At 45.6% G+C, this 15,580-nt stretch overlaps 1 protein-coding gene across 1 annotated transcript in view; it reads right to left on the bottom strand.

The window, feature by feature from the left end:
- Positions 1 to 15,169, bottom strand: part of ANK2 (ankyrin 2) — a 321,790-nt gene extending 306,621 nt beyond the window's left edge. The window contains exon 1 of the mRNA XM_077933941.1: positions 14,482 to 15,169. Coding sequence (XP_077790067.1) covers positions 14,482 to 14,556 — 75 coding nt within the window. The 5' untranslated portion in view covers positions 14,557 to 15,169. The remainder of the gene's footprint in view (positions 1 to 14,481) is intronic.
- Positions 15,170 to 15,580: the final 411 nt, after the last annotated feature.

Raw genomic sequence — 15,580 nt, 5'->3', positions numbered from 1 at the left:
CTTCAGTAGCCAATTTCCAGCCTTACATGAAGAAAGCAGTCCCCTGTCCAAAGTGTGCCCTGGGTAAGCCATCCTTGTTCAACTCAGAACCATAATCAGGGTTGATTTTTCATATTCACAAGTGAAACTAGGCGCTGCAAGGTTTATGAGGGAGTAAACCCTACTGGCCTTAATGAGGCTTATTTCTAGAGAGAGAAAATGCTTAGGGTGGGGGGGATGAACTGTAAATCAAACAGATTTTACAACTGGACCTAACTCATCCAAAAGGGATGGAGAAAACCAAACAGGGTCACTGGCTGAGCACCGCACATCCAGCTGAAGTGGAAGCACAGAAGGAAGGGAAGGGAGCTTAGATGTTGGAAGTCTGGAAAAGACAACTACAGTGGTACCTTGGGTTAATTACTTAATTCGTTCCGGAGGTCCGTACTTAACCTGAAACTGTTCTTAACCAGAAGCACCACTTTAGCTAATGGGGCCTCCTGCTGCTGCTGCACCGCCGGAGCACAATTTCTGTTCTCATCCTGAAGCAAAGTTCTTAACCTGAAGCACTATTTCTGGGTTAGCGGAGACTGTAACCTGAAGCGTATGTAACCCGAGGTACCACTGTACTTCCTGAGAGTCTGAAGTGTGAGGACTGACTTTCCAGAGGAGGAGGAACAACGGGGGATTATGATCAAATGAAAAATTGTTTGGATAGTTGCCTTAGTAAATCATTTGGTAATTAGTAACATGATATCTCTTAGCAAAGCCAAATAGGTAGAATTTGGGAAGCTTGAATCACACACCCCATTTGCTTTCTTACAGAGCATGCACTATAGCAAATGTCATGTAAATGAGATTAAAAAGCACTTAGGAGGAGATGCAGTGGTTCCAGAGACTGGTAGCTGAGTGCATCTCCCTCCATCTGAGTCATCTTTTCGGACAACCTGCATGGATGAACACACAAAATATTAAACATATCCAAAGGACCTGAAAGACCTATGTGACTTGATTTGAAAGGCTGGGGGAAAGCACTAAATGCTGCACATATGCGGAAATACTTTTTCAAAATATGCAGGCCTACCAATCGAGAAAGGAGGAGTGCTTGGATTGGGAGGCCTGTCCTTCATGCTTCCTCTGAATTGCTAGTGGCTTCATGAGAAGTGAATGGGGGAACAGAAGGGTTAAAAGTGGTCCATGGAGAATGATTCAGATTGTCCTCACTTGCTAACACTGTATTTTTTAAAATATATGAAATATGAAATATTTCCTCATACGTATGGCATCTGTATGCACTGACACATCGTGCAATATAGTGCTTCAAGTGAATGTGACATCTTGGCTAAATCACAGCACATATACAAACATTTTAAGAAACTAATAAATAAATAAAAGGCATTAAGGGTGAAGATTAGGGGTTGTATCCAATGAAGTCCAGAGCAGATTGGGCAGTGGAGCAGTTCAGGTGGCATGCAGGAAGGGAAGACTTCTGTATAAGCAGAAGTCATAGAAACATGGGAAGCTGCCTTATACTGACTCAGACCACTGGTCTATCCAGCTCATAACTGTGCACTGACTGACAGTGGCTCCCCAGGGTTTCAAGTAGGGAACTCTCCTGACCATACATGGAGATGCCGGGGACTGAAGCTGGGATCTTCTTAATGCAAGGCAGATGTTCCACCACTGAGCTACATCCCTTCCCCATAAAGTCCTTCCACTAATGGAATGATACAGCCCCAGGACCACACATTGAATTTGTTAAATTACTTAATTGAGAAACATTTTTTAATTGACAAAAAGTGTGAATTCATTAATCAGGCAGTAGATTTATCTAGGGACGCGGGTGGCGCTGTGGGTAAAACCTCAGTGCCTAGGACTTGCCGATTGAAAGGTCGGCGGTTCGAATCCCCGCGGCGGGGTGCGGTCCCGTCGTTCGGTCCCAGCGCCTGCCAACCTAGCAGTTCGAAAGCAGCCCCAGGTGCAAGTAGATAAATAGGGACCGCTTACTAGCGGGAAGGTAAACGGCGTTTCCGTGTGCTGCGCTGGCTCGCCTTCTAAGGAAGAAATAAGGGACTGAGCAGATTCAAATGCCATACACCCAGTTCCAGACTACTTAGAACAGTGATGGTAGTTGTGTGTTTTTTGTTCCACCAAATGTTTACTTAACGAGAACTCCCAGCAGCCCCAGAAAGCATCACCAATATTCAAGGATGATGGGAGCTGTAGTTCAGCAAGATCTGGTGGGCCAAAGATTCCCCACCTGATGTGACTTGCCTCATCCTACTAATGGAAGGGCCATCCCTGCGGAGCTGATTAAGTACAAAAAGCTGCTGAGAAGCCCACAAGGATCAACAAGGACACATTCCCAATTTATTCATCAGTCAGCAGCAACAGAAGAAGCATCAGTCCCAAAACACACAGAGAAGCTTCACAGAAAATTTTTCACAGAGCTACAGAGCATTTCTTTTTGATTTTGTATGTGCAAGCAGTTGCCCTTGAGTTTAATAACACAGGCACCAGCTGTTTGCAAGGGAAAAGAGTGGCTTTCCAGTAATGACAGTATTTCCTCTCTCACCCCTCACCCGCCCTTGTGTACTCTTCTAGGAGAAACAAAAATAAAAGCTTCTCACTTGAAGCCTAATACTGGAACTAAGCAGGAATTTCTGACCAAAGCAGCATGCAGGAGTCAGTCTGATTCCACCAAGGTTTTCCGATACATAGCAGAAGAGAAAACCTGCATGTTAAATGTTAAGGAGGTGGCAAACAAAAATAATTCATTTCTCATCCTCCTCAACATTTCAGAGGATTTGTTGTGGCTACAGGGCTATAAATAGAACCCATAGGGATGGCTGACCCAGGAAGACTGTAGTCATATGATCAAATAACAAACAATGGGCTACTGTCTGTGAACCAATCTGAACACACGCAAGGGCTGAAAAAGGTTCTGCGGTCATCTAGTCTGGCCCCCTCCTCACCTTGTCAGACACATCAATCCTCCTATGAATTAACTTAGTTCTTGTCCCCAGAATGCGTGCAAAAGACAGGGACAGATGCTAACAGTGTATTTCATGGCAGAGCTGCTGGCAAAAAAGTTAAAAATTGGTAAAAAGACTGAGGTGTATTGCACAAGTGAGTCAAGCCAGATACTCTCGAAAAATGAGGAAGAGCAATCTGCAAAGCACTCAAGCAGTTTTTGCTGGTATTAATAATGCTTAATAGGCAGAAATAAGAACTATGAGGCTAAACAACCTTCCATAGGTCACCAGTAAATGCTTTGTTTATCAGCAGTTGCTGAGGAAAAGTAAGCTCAGGTACTAGAAAGGACAACAGATTAGTCTAGAATGCAGCAGCGCAACTGAATTTAAAAGGGTTAACACAGCAAACACTCAAATGTTTTGCAGGCTTTTTTGATGAATGAATCTTTTGTTGCCCAAACAAAGATTCTTTTAACATAGGGAAGTCTCAAGTCGTTGCCCCATTGTGCTCCTCATATTCAATGGGAGCAATTAAGGCACGCAGATAAACCAGAATATTTTACAACCACGCAGGCATTCTTTTTTTCATTTTTTTAAAGAGCTGTGCAAGTGGATGCAATGAAAGATACAAAGTTCTCAGACTGCACAATGTCACTGTGGTCAGATTTTTTTTTCTTCCATAGTGGGAATCTCAGCTGTGATGTATGACTCAACTGCAGCTTTGATTTGATTACCAACAAAAAAATGTGGAACAGTCACGCATAATTGGTCCCAGCAGTTGGAAGGAAAAACACACATAACTATTATTTCACAGTGTTATCAGACCATTTACTGAAAATCCAACTTCAAACATTAATCCCAAGACTGGATCTTACATGATAGTTCATACTTCACAAAGCACACAGGCCCAAGACTGCTGCCTATAATCCATCACTGAATGAGACACTGATCACCCACCAGGGATCTGGTAGTCATGGATTACACATGAAGTTCACGAGGCATGGTAATTGGTCCACAACTTTGTATTTTGTTTTACCAGGAGCGTGTTAGAAGACGAATACAGGAGGGAAAACCCCATTTAATTAAATTGAAAGGCTAAGGCAGCAATCTTCTGAAATCTTACTTGGGAGTGAGTTGCATGGAACTCAGTGGGATTTATGTCTGATTAAAGATGCTTAGGTTTGGGCTGTAAAGAGGAAAGGGGGGGAAATGGGGTGGGGGAGGAATAAGAGCTTAAGCTTACTGAGAAGAGAAACTTAACATGCCAAAATCCATATCAGGACAATGCCTTTATGAGGCCAACAGCAACATCATAAAATAGTGTGCAAGTTTTCAAGCTATCCAGAACTCTTCCTCAGAGAAAGATTCTCAAGCTGATGCTGTTTCCTATACAGTGGTACCTCGGGTTACGTACGCTTCAGGTTACAGACTCCACTAACCCAGAAATAGTACCTCGGGTTAAGAACTTTGCTTCAGGATGAGAACAGAAATTGTGCTCCGGCGGCACGGCAACAGCAGGAGGCCCCATTAGCTAAAGTGGTGCTTCAGGTTAAGAACAGTTTCAGGTTAAGAACAGACCTCCGGAATGAATTAAGTACTTTATCCGGGGTACCACTGTATACATATGACCTTCCAAAACAACTCATTTAATTCTTTTTAACTAGGGATGGGTTAATTGCTTAACCCATCAAGAACCACACCGGAATCAAACTGCAAGTTGTGCACCTGCACATTTAACATAGCTTGTTTCCATTCTTTCCTTGGTGCCTCCCTCAAGGTTCCTCCCTGGACTCAGAGCAAATTGATCTGAGACTTTTGCCTCACGGAGACTGGCCTATTCCCGTGCCCTCTACGTGGGCCACACACATTCTAGACAGCTTGTCTGGCAACCAAAGCTTTTCTCCCGACTGCTATCTGCTTCTCTCCATTAAATCAAAAATAATGAACATCTTTCTCCTGCATCACAGCGGTGCCAGAAAAGTCAAAAGATTCCTGTTTTGAAAGAGAGTGGTTTACTGGGGGATATACTATAAAGGGAGAGGTTAGAAGAAGGCAGCTTGGAATGTAATGGGAGATCTCCAGGTCATTTGCAGTAGATCAGCAAGGATTTCTGACTCCTAATAGCAGCAGCAAAGAAGCTTTCTCCAGCTCACTGCCGATAGTTTGCTGAAAAAGAGTGAATTTGTGTGTTAAAGTGCTTGTGAGATTGGTTCTGGTACTAATGACAAATTCCTGGGCTGAGCAGTTGTTCAGCAACACCCTGCTCCTTAGTTCTTAGGCTATGTCTGTTCACCTGATCCAATGTTTTGCACCTGGCTCCATTTAGTGGATTTCAGGGTACTAGTTTTTTAAAAAGTAGATCCCACAAGACAGAAATCTGACCACCTGTAGTATAAATGTACAGATAACCAGATTAACTGCAGCCCATCAACCATTTATGGCAGTCCACTCTGTATGATCATAATAAACTTGCTATTGCATTCTAAGAACCATGAATAGACTTGGGTTTGCAGAATGAGGCTCCCCAATTTGTTCTTCTGGTGCAGCCCACCCACACCCCAAGATACCCCCTAAAAAGCAGACTTTGAGGAACAGCGTGGGACATGGGAAGCATAGAAATTAGTGGGCATTTGGGACCTCCTGTGCATGAGTGAGAGTACCCTGCTGCCTTGCCCCTCTCCTTCCTAGTAAGCAGCAATGACTCAGCTGTTGGGAGGTTAGTTGAGTTGAGCTGCCACCATCACCATGCCATCTGCTGTAGCTTCTCAAAATGAATCAGTAAATTACCTATTCAGACAATGAGATTATGTGTGTCTTTTCCTACCACCTCCTTTTGCAGTTTCTCTATTCCCTTCTCAACTATTTTTCTCACCCCCTCCCCCAATAATCAGTTAGGATCCCATCCCAACTGAGTCCTCATTTGATTGTTTTGGATTCTCCCCTTAGGAATTTCACCTTAAAAACAAAACAAAGCAAAGCAAAGCAATTGTTTCTGAAGAACTCAGGCATTCCCCCCTCCCCTGAAATCTGTCAATGCCCTTCTCTTGTGCAGAAGCATACCAAGGGGTCCCTTGGCAAGGAGCTGTATTGGTGCCCCCCTGCCAGAAAAAAAATATATGAGAAGCAGGCAAGGGTGCCTGGACAGGAGAAATGTGTCTCCTTCGGGCTGGATAGGGTGCCCACACTGCTTTCTGCCTGGGATCCACTCCAGGACCCCTTTTCATCCCCTCCTGCAGCTGCTGCAACAGCAACTTTTCCTGCTGGAGATCCCGGCAGGTTCCTTCTGTAGGCAAAGCAGGTGCTGGAGTTCTGAGCTGGGGGGTGTGTGTGTGTGTGTGTGTTTGTCACAAGAGGACTCCAATGCCTGGTAAGTGATTTTTGCATATACACCAGGGCCTGCACCCCCAGTGGGGGCTGGTTTTGCCAATCCCTAGGTATGCTCTTGTATATGGGTGCAGTTCTTTTGGCTACAAAAAAACAAGATACTCAGAGACTTGACCTGACATTAAAATAGAACAGGAGTAGCCAATGTGGTGCCCTCCAGACCCTCAACAATTTTGGTGGTTTCCTGGTTTTTACTTTTTGAAATACGGCAACCCTAAGTTATAATCCAAAACATATTGAGGGCACCATGTTGACTTTCCCTGGAAATATATATATGTGTGTGTGTGTGTGTGTGTGTGTGTGTGTGTGTGAGAGAGAGAGAGAGAGAGAGAGAGAGAGAGAGAGAGAGAGAGAAACGTTTGACAGTGCATGAAACTATTTTTCTGGCTGCAAGTGTGGATAATATATTTATTATTGGACAGGTACTGCCTGTACAAGTATTGCTGCTCATGCTGTTATTTCTGTCTCACTCACAATGCTGAGTTGCTGGCACTAGATAATACATCCTGACACCCTTTGCTTCATTCTTCACAGTTTCATTTTCACCTCCACCTCCGGGAAAAAAGAAGAATGTCACCAGCTAAATTCAGCACTCCGGGGACTCTTCAATTTGGTAACAAGATGCTCAACCAATTGCATCAGAGACTGCTCACAGCCAAATTAGACATGATATGGAGTTACACATTACTTTCCTCCATGATGTCTTCATCCAAAAGCAGTCATGGCAGGCTGCCTGTGTGAACAGAGCATGGGCAGGTGGGGAATGGCCGCTTAAGGTACAGGTATTGGAAGGGATGTTTTCCTTCTGTGGGTTGGAAATCAGCAGGAGGCATTTTTTAGTGGTCAGTATAGAGCAGGGAGTTAGAACAGTCCTTCATCCAGACACTTCTTGTGAAAGGGCTCAGGTTGTTAGGATATTCCGTTTCACCTTAAGAACAGATGTGTGGATTGTTGCATGTCACATGCCTGTTTACACTCCAGCACAGCTTGCTGGGAACTTCCGTTTGTGTATAGCTTTTGCTTTAGCTGTCTTGCTTTGGACACGAAGGAGATCAGACATGTTTCCTTTTGTCCTGATGTATGCTGAATAAACTGCTTGTAAATATGCTCACACAACCTCTCCTGACACTTCTGTTGCATAGTGTTTACTCTGCCGAGTAGCATGCCCTAGCTTCTGAAGCTCAGGTCGCAGATTCATGCTGCACTAAGGACTGGAGTTCGCCCGGCACACCGGCCGGTGGGCTAGAACAAGCTGGGGGCCTGCCAATTACCCCCGTTTCCTTGGTTGCATGCCAGCAACGGTAACATGGTGGAAAAGACCTTGGAGAGCAGATACAAGTCATATCAGATTAGACAATATTTGGGGAGGGCTATGGCTCCCTGGTAGAGCATCTGCTTTGCATGCAGAAGGTTCCAGGTCCAATCTCTGGCATCTTCACTTAGGACTGAGAGAAAACCCTGTAGACATTATTGAGCATCCTATGTTCCTATGAAATAGAACTCTTGTGTCGCATCTAGTTTGTCCCAAGTCATCCACCTAATCCAGAGGCGGTGGCAGCACTACTTAACAGGTTGAGTTACTATTTTTATCTCCATGCATTTGCTAGTTAGCGTCTCTTTTAAATTGTGCAGTCAGCTCAAATCTCAGCATCACCCTTGATCTTCCTTTACTTTCAGTTGCCCTGTTGAGTGACAGCTGTTGTACTGCTAGTGAATTAGGCAGCCTACAGGAACATTTAGAGAATGCCTAATAAGAAATAATTTCATGCACCTGACCTGAGTGCTTTAAAATAAACTAGAAAAATGATAACCCCTAAGTACTATTTCATTTCGGAGGTCTTGCCGTTTCTGACATTTAAAGGCCCCAATCAGCAACCAGCTCTACCTTACGTATTTTTGTGGCATTCGTACCCACAGAATGAAATAATCCAGGTAGGTGATGAGGAGCAAGAAAGTAGGAGCATCACCTTCTTCCTCATCAAACACTTCAGGGAAAAGCAGTAACTGCAGCTAATTCCCTACCACTTTGCTTTATTTACCATCTAGCCCAAGGTTTCCCAAACTTGGGTCTCCAGCTGTTTTTGGATTACAACTCCCATCACCCGTAGCTAGCAGGACCAGTAGCCAGGATGCTGGGAAATATAGTACAAAACCAGCTGGGGACCCAAGTTTGGGAAACCCTGATCTAGCCTGATGATCAGCTGTGGAGAGTTCAAAAGCTTGCAAAAACTTCTGTTGGCCTCATAAAGTTATTTTCCTGATACGGATTTTGGGTTCATTCTTCTTATGAGCAAACACTGCTGATTTTACCTTTTGTGTAGCTTCAGGAACCATCTCTTGAAGAATCACATAGCCTCCTCCCATTCCTTAAGACCAAGCCAAGGTACATAAGAAGAGACCAGCTGAACCAGACCAAAGGTCTATATCAAGTCCAGCAGCCTGTTCTCAGTGGCCAACCAGGTGCCTATGGGAAACCAACAATCAGAGCCTGAGAGCAACAGCACCTGTGATTCTTAGAAACTAATATTCAGAGGCACACTGCTTATAACTCTGGTGGTAGAACATAGCCACCATGACTAATAGCCAACAACAGCCTTACCCTCCACAAATCTATCTAATCCACTTTCAAATCCATCCAAGGTTATTCAGAAGGCAGATTCTTTCAAAATGTAGTTCACTTCGTTCATTTCTGGAAAATTTACAAAATAGTCAACATTTCATCCATATTATCCAATAAGCTATTATTTAAACCTGCAGTGTGTTGAAGGCATCAAATATTAAAAATGAATGCAATGAGTCAAGCTTACCAAAGCTGTTTTCAGTAGTTAAACTAGCTTGCCCTGTTTATCCCTTTACAGAGTGAGACCACTGTTGTTCTTGAATCCTTGTGGTCTAGGTTTCATCTCTGCATAAGCTGTCCATATCAAAGGAAGGAAAATCAGGAAAAATACAGGTGTCAAAGAGAAACACAGGTTGACCAACTAAGCCCAAGCTGAAGGCCTTGTTAGCATCAGGTGGCCCCATGGTTGTCTAGGAGTAGGTAGCCAGATCCAAGAATGTCTGTATACCGCTCCTAGCCAATTAAAAGGCTAAGCAAGGAGTTGGGGCCTGAGAAATCGCTAGAAAACCAGGAAGAGTATATTTTCTACAATTTCCTACACCCTTTGCTCCTCTGGTTCTTAATCTTATGAACAATGTTTCTCATCCTGAGCTAAGGGGAGCAATTTAGCCTTGTGCTGTATCAACTGTTTAATCACGGCAAGCATTTCAGCTTGCCAGATGGTGGGACAGCCTGTTCCATTTAGCCACCTGAGGAGAAACAGGGAAGTGCTGCCCTTCATGCCCCCTCACTGCCTCCCCAAAGCCTCACTTACTGGGGTCACATGACGGCAACTTCTGGGTTCCGGTGAGATCTCGCAAGAGCTCCACAAGATCTCCACAGGGCTCATGCAAGATCTCACCAGGAGCCGCAATTGCGGTGGGGGATGGGCAGGGTACCTGGAGTGGCATTGGAGAAGCAAGGAGAAGTGGCTGTAGCTTCCAGTGAGATCTTGTGAGATTTTGCAGGACTCTTACAAGATCTTGTTAGAACCCGGAAGCAGCAGTGGGCAGGGTGCATGCAGCAGCGCTACCCCTTGGATTCTGCTACCTGAGGCATCTATCTCAGTCCACCTCATGGACAAGCCAGCCCTGCAGATGAAATGAGCCCCCTTCTCCTCCCTTCCATGTACTGTTCTGGTGGTTCTCCTGACACAAACACTGACCCTGTTTGGAGAAGGGTGCACATGAGTAGATTAGGAAAAGCTTACTTATGCAAGCAGAAGTCATTGCATGGGCTTTCACTGACAGGACTCATTAGTTGGACCCTGCCCAAGATATCTCACAGTACTGTATATTAAAAATCCCAATTAAGCGAACACGATTGCCTTAATGTTGATGTCATTAAACACAGGAATGTTTCACAAGCTAGTTAATACCAACAATATCGTTTGGGAAGGGGAAAACATTCTAAAATTTGAAGTAACGTTATTTTAATCTATGTACCAGAGACTTTGAAATCCACTTGCTACTTGCTGTTCACGGTTCCAGCCTTAGCATTCACAATCAGTATCAATGCATATACCTTATCAGTCAGAGGACACCCTCTACTGCACTTCCACAACTGAAGTCACAGTTTCCAGGCACCAACCCATAACAAGCCAAACATCTTCTGCAAATTCAGTCTTATGCTTTTAGAAGGCTGGAAAGCACATTTCAGATGCAATCCTGAGGCTAGGGAATTGGGGAAATTAAGTCAGTTATTCCACCTCATCCAACAAGTTGCTGGGTTTTCATTGGCAGAGCAGAAGTGAGGACAAAGGAGCACTCAGATTTCTTTTAAATGATTTTCTTCTAGAACTATTTCTTTTCCATTGGAAACAATGAGTGGAAAAACAAATCTCTGGTTTTGCAACAGGTTGATAGACTGGGAAGGCATGGAATCCTTCAGATCCAACCCTTCTTCTGGTCATCTCCCCATTTTTTGCTCTACCGATGTTGTTATCGAGTTAGGGAAGTGGACATTTCAAGGAAGGGGATGAGGAAAGACCATGGCTCAGTGGTAGACCATCTGCCTTGAAAGCCGAAGGTTCCAAATTCAATCTCTGGCATCTCCAGGTAGGTAGGAGAGACCCCCTACCTGAAACCCTGGACAGCTGCTGCCATCAATGTAGACAAAAGTGAGCTAGTTGGACCAATGGACCTTCCTATGCTCCTAGCATATCTTCCTCTCTGTGGTGAGAGCTGAATGACCTTTGGAGAAGGAGGTCCAATGCCTCCTATTTTCCCTGGACTGCCCTCCTAAGGAAGAATAAGATTACTTGATCCAAATAATTTTGCAATTACTCTTCTTGTTTCTAAAATTAAGCTCTGGTACAAGTTCAGTTCTCTCCCTACCCCCACTTCCAGTTTCCAGCTGGCAGTGGAGCACAAAGTGCCAGAAGAAGTGTTAAAAGAGTCTGTTATAATGGTGTTTCTGACCAGAGCCAGAAATAAATTATGAAGTTCCAGCCTCATCTTTCAATACAGAGTCATTGTTACTTGTTATAAAAATCATCTGCATTTTTAATGGTAATCAAAACACCAAACCCTTTTACATTACCATATAATTCCTTGACAAATGTGTTTAATATATAAAAGAAGGAACCCCAACATGGCACCTATAATCAAACTGTAATCCTCCAAGAATGCAGTCTCTTTCTTTTTCAGCTTCTTCTGAAGCACTTCCAAAATACGTGTACACATATAAGTGTATGCTTTTAGCAGTATGAAGTTGGCAGCATTTCTGTTGTATCACACTGGATAAAAATCAGGCCAGGTGGAGAATGACAAACAATTCTAGCAAACATTTAAATATATATGCAAACTGATGCACCAGTTCCCTCTCTCGCCTTATTTTACTTTTTTGTTTGTTCAATAAGATATATGCAGAGGAATAACGCATGGGAGAAAATACTATGGGAAAAGTTGTATTATTAATTAGCAACTTGCATCTGTGCATAGCTGCAGTCCAACTATAAAAACTGAAAGTATACAACAGCTGTTCATCAATTAGTTTTTGATATGAACAAATATCATTTGCTATAAGGTATCAGTATGAAAACTAGAATTCTGGCAAAAATAAAGCAAAAAGTGACAGATATCACTTTTAATATCTGTGTTTTATTATACAAACACACACACACACATTTGACAAAGGCATGTGGTTACTGTCAGAATCTTAATAGAATTTTGCAGAGCTCTGTTCTCTGCAGCAGACAAATTCATTTTAGACAATTTAATGAATGTCACTGAAGACCACATTCATTAAAATTCAGATCACATAGCTAGACATTACCTTTTCTCATGAGTCAGTTTATATCAGTAAAAGGAGAAAATGTGAAAGGAAGTAAGGCAACAGAAAGGTGGGGTTGGGACAGGATTCTGTTATGAAACAGAATGAAAAAATCAAGGGCAGTATGAATTTCTGTACAATTCAAACGAGCTGTCCAGGTACTGTGTACCTACAGTATTTCAAGTCCCTTTCATTTCAGTGAATGTGCTCTAAGCATGACTAAGCCTACATCCAGCTCTGTATCAGTAAAATTGTTACACTAGAAGTTCAAGAGTTGCTTTGTTTTTGTTTTTGTTTTGAAGGCCTAATATAAAGGTTATTACCAGATAACCTTCATGTTTATAAACTTTCAACACTCACTGAAATCTCTCCTTTGCTCAGACCTCTTGCAAATGACATTTCCCTTCCTGTCGTCTCCTGTGTTGTTTACCAGTGACAAAATCCAGGCTGAGCTGGTAACCAAGGAAAGAACCTTTCCCTGTTACCTATACCAGAGCCAAACTTCACTATCTTCATAGTATAACAATGCATGGTGGCAGCGTACGCAGCAAAATATAGAATTCAGACCTCTGCACTCCCCATGCATCAGCAATACTTTCTTGATTCTGTGACACACTTCCACTGTCATCCAGAGACACGCAAAGACTGCAGCAATTGTCATGCACAGTGTAAACTGCAATCTGCATTCCTCAATAACATGTTGGCTATGGCGTGTCTGTGTAAGGCAGGTAGTGCTTATTTATGTCTGTCAAACAGCACAGCTCTTTTGTGCCATGCAGCATGCTGTCTGCAGTTGTGTTGTCTTTGACTGGCCTGTGATCTGCAAGCAATACGTTTTGTACCTCAATGAATTTTTTATTCCATCTGATCTTTTCATCTATGAGATGGTTAGTTTCTTTGAATGGTTGGTGCTGCCAGTACGTAGTTGGTCGGATGTTTGATGGGAAACGGGTAATTGTTTACGATGTCAGAATGAAGCACTTGAGCTGAATCCTTCATGTGGGAACTACCCACTGCTGGACTTAAGTGAGTGCCGGGCCAGGCACTGTGCCAATCAGTATAAATGTGTAGATGGGCCTCGTTATATCTTTTGTGTGGTCTGTAAGCCATGCAATACTGTGCTTGTTTTGTGTAGGATCAGTACAGTTCTCTAGAGGGAGGGAGTGCTGCAGTATTTGGCGTGTGGGTTGCCATGCTATGTGTTTGTATATAGTAGTATCCGTATCATGTGTCTGCAAAGAAATCTGCGAAATGCAGTGTCTGGCTAATGGTCTGCACTGCACGTCAGCCTGTAGTATTATGCAGCTGTAGCAGCATGGTAGGTGCTTGCATGCACATAAGGTCTGTAGGCTCTTATCAGTCAGGGAAAACTACTATGCTAACATCTGTCCGAGACAAAGCAGCATAGTAAGGTGCCTTATACAAAGTCAGACTGTAGGTCCATATAGCTCAGGGTTGTCGACATTGATTAACAGTCACCCTCCAGGGTTTCAGATGGGGAGCACACCCAGCCCTACCTGGAAATGTCAAGGACTTGTTCTTCCACTAAGACATGGCCGTTCCAAACAACACAGTGTGTATGGTGACCATGTGCCATTACATAAGGCAAGATACTTGTCTGACATGCCTAAACGGTGTTGTTAGTTTTTCATAAGCTAGATGTCCATATCAAGGTGTGCTGTGTGTGTGGGCCTGATGGCTTATGGTGCAGCCACCCTGCTGAAGCTAAGGAGCCATTAGATCAGGGTGGGCACCCACTTCCTGGGTGGGTGCCCACTTGAAAAGCCCCTATAAGACCATGTTAAGTTCAGTGAAGGAAGAAAGGTGGGGTGCAAATATATTAAATAAGTAGCGTCTGTCCTGATGACCAGCGTATTAAAAAGAGCACCGCCGTTTTGAGTGGTTTTGCCAGACAGTGTGGCAACATGAAGAGACAGAGGGGAGGTGGAGCGGTGTGATGGATGGAAGCTGGAGCCCTGCGTGTGACTCACAGCGTCCGTTCCCCCCGCCACCCCGTTGCACATGCCAGCCTAAGTTTGTTATCCCCAACCCCTTGACTTCCAAGCAGACCCCACCCCATCCCACCCATTCGCAATATGGTTCCTTCAAACAGGTGCAAGTTAAGCTCGTAGCCGCAGGGCGGGTGAGTGAACGACTGCGCGCGTCCGCGGAGAGGCCGTTCGCGCCTCCGGCTGCTGCAGCCTGAGGTAAAAGCGCCCCTCCGAGGGCGTTTCCCGCCCTTTCTCCCCAGGGCCGTGTGAGCGCACCCACCTGCCGAAGGCGTGGCTGGCTGGCTTGGGGCGACGTCCCGCCTCCAGGGACCCCCGGGGAGGTGGGGGAAGCCATCTTCCCGCTCGGGGGCTTCTCCTTCCTGTCCTCTTCGCTGTCCCCGTGCGGCTCTCCTTCCAGTCCCGCCGTGCTGGGTCTGGTAGCAGCAGCAGCCGCCGCCGCCGCCGCCGCCGCCGCCTCCTCCTCCTCCTGCTGCTACTCCTCCAGCTGCCGGCCTCAAGCGGACCGGCGCCAACGGAAGGCAGGCGCTGGGCTGCTCATGCCCCGAGGTCCCTCTCGCCTCTTCCTTTCACCTTCCTCCGTCCCGCCTGCAGCCGCCCTTCTCGCAGCAGCCTCGGCCAGAGGGGAGAAGGAGAGCTGGTCTCGTCGCCGGCCAAAACAGCACGCCCGGATTCCCTCAGCAGCCCGCCTCCGAACCTGCAATAGGCTGGACGCTGCAATGGGGGTGGAGGGGGGGAGCGGAGAGAGAGACAGAGAAACAGAGGAGGGGAAGGGCGGGAAGAAGGGCACGCGACTGGTCAGTGAATGACCTTCCCCGAGAAAGTCGGAGGCTGCCGCTGCTTCGGCTCCCTCGCTGCGCCCTGGCGGTTGGAGAGCTGGGGCGCTTCTTCAGGCGCGCCGCAGCCGCCCGGCTTAGTGCAGCGCCAGCCTCCAGGCTGAGCCTCTTCTCTCTCCCTCTCTCTCTCTCTCTCTCTCTCTCTCTCTCTGTGTGTGTGTGTGTGTATGCGCGCGCCCGCGTCTCCGTATCTGTCGGGGGTGGGAAGAGAGCGAAGCGCACCAGCGCGGGGATTATTATAGGAGCTCTCTGTCCCTCACACACACGCCCAGAGGTGAGAGGAAAGGAAGGCTCGGCTCTGCATGAGGTCATGGACAGCTCCTTGGAAGAAGGCTCGCTCCGTTGCTGCCGCTGCTGGCGGACGGAGGTGGCACAAGCGGGAAACGGGTGGGGAGGCGCAGAAGGGGCGAGGCACGTTTCTAGGTGGGCGAGCGGTTTCCCACATGTTAATATTTCGGAAAGGAAGACAGCCGGGTGTGTGAATGGCAGGAGTCCAGCATTCGTGTGTGGCTGAGGACTGGAGGC

The sequence above is a fragment of the Podarcis muralis genome, chromosome 9, assembly GCF_964188315.1.
Source record: "Podarcis muralis chromosome 9, rPodMur119.hap1.1, whole genome shotgun sequence".
Taxonomy (NCBI): domain Eukaryota; kingdom Metazoa; phylum Chordata; class Lepidosauria; order Squamata; family Lacertidae; genus Podarcis; species Podarcis muralis.
Note: the sequence above shows the minus strand (reverse complement) of the source record. Positions and strands in the feature narration are given on the sequence as shown.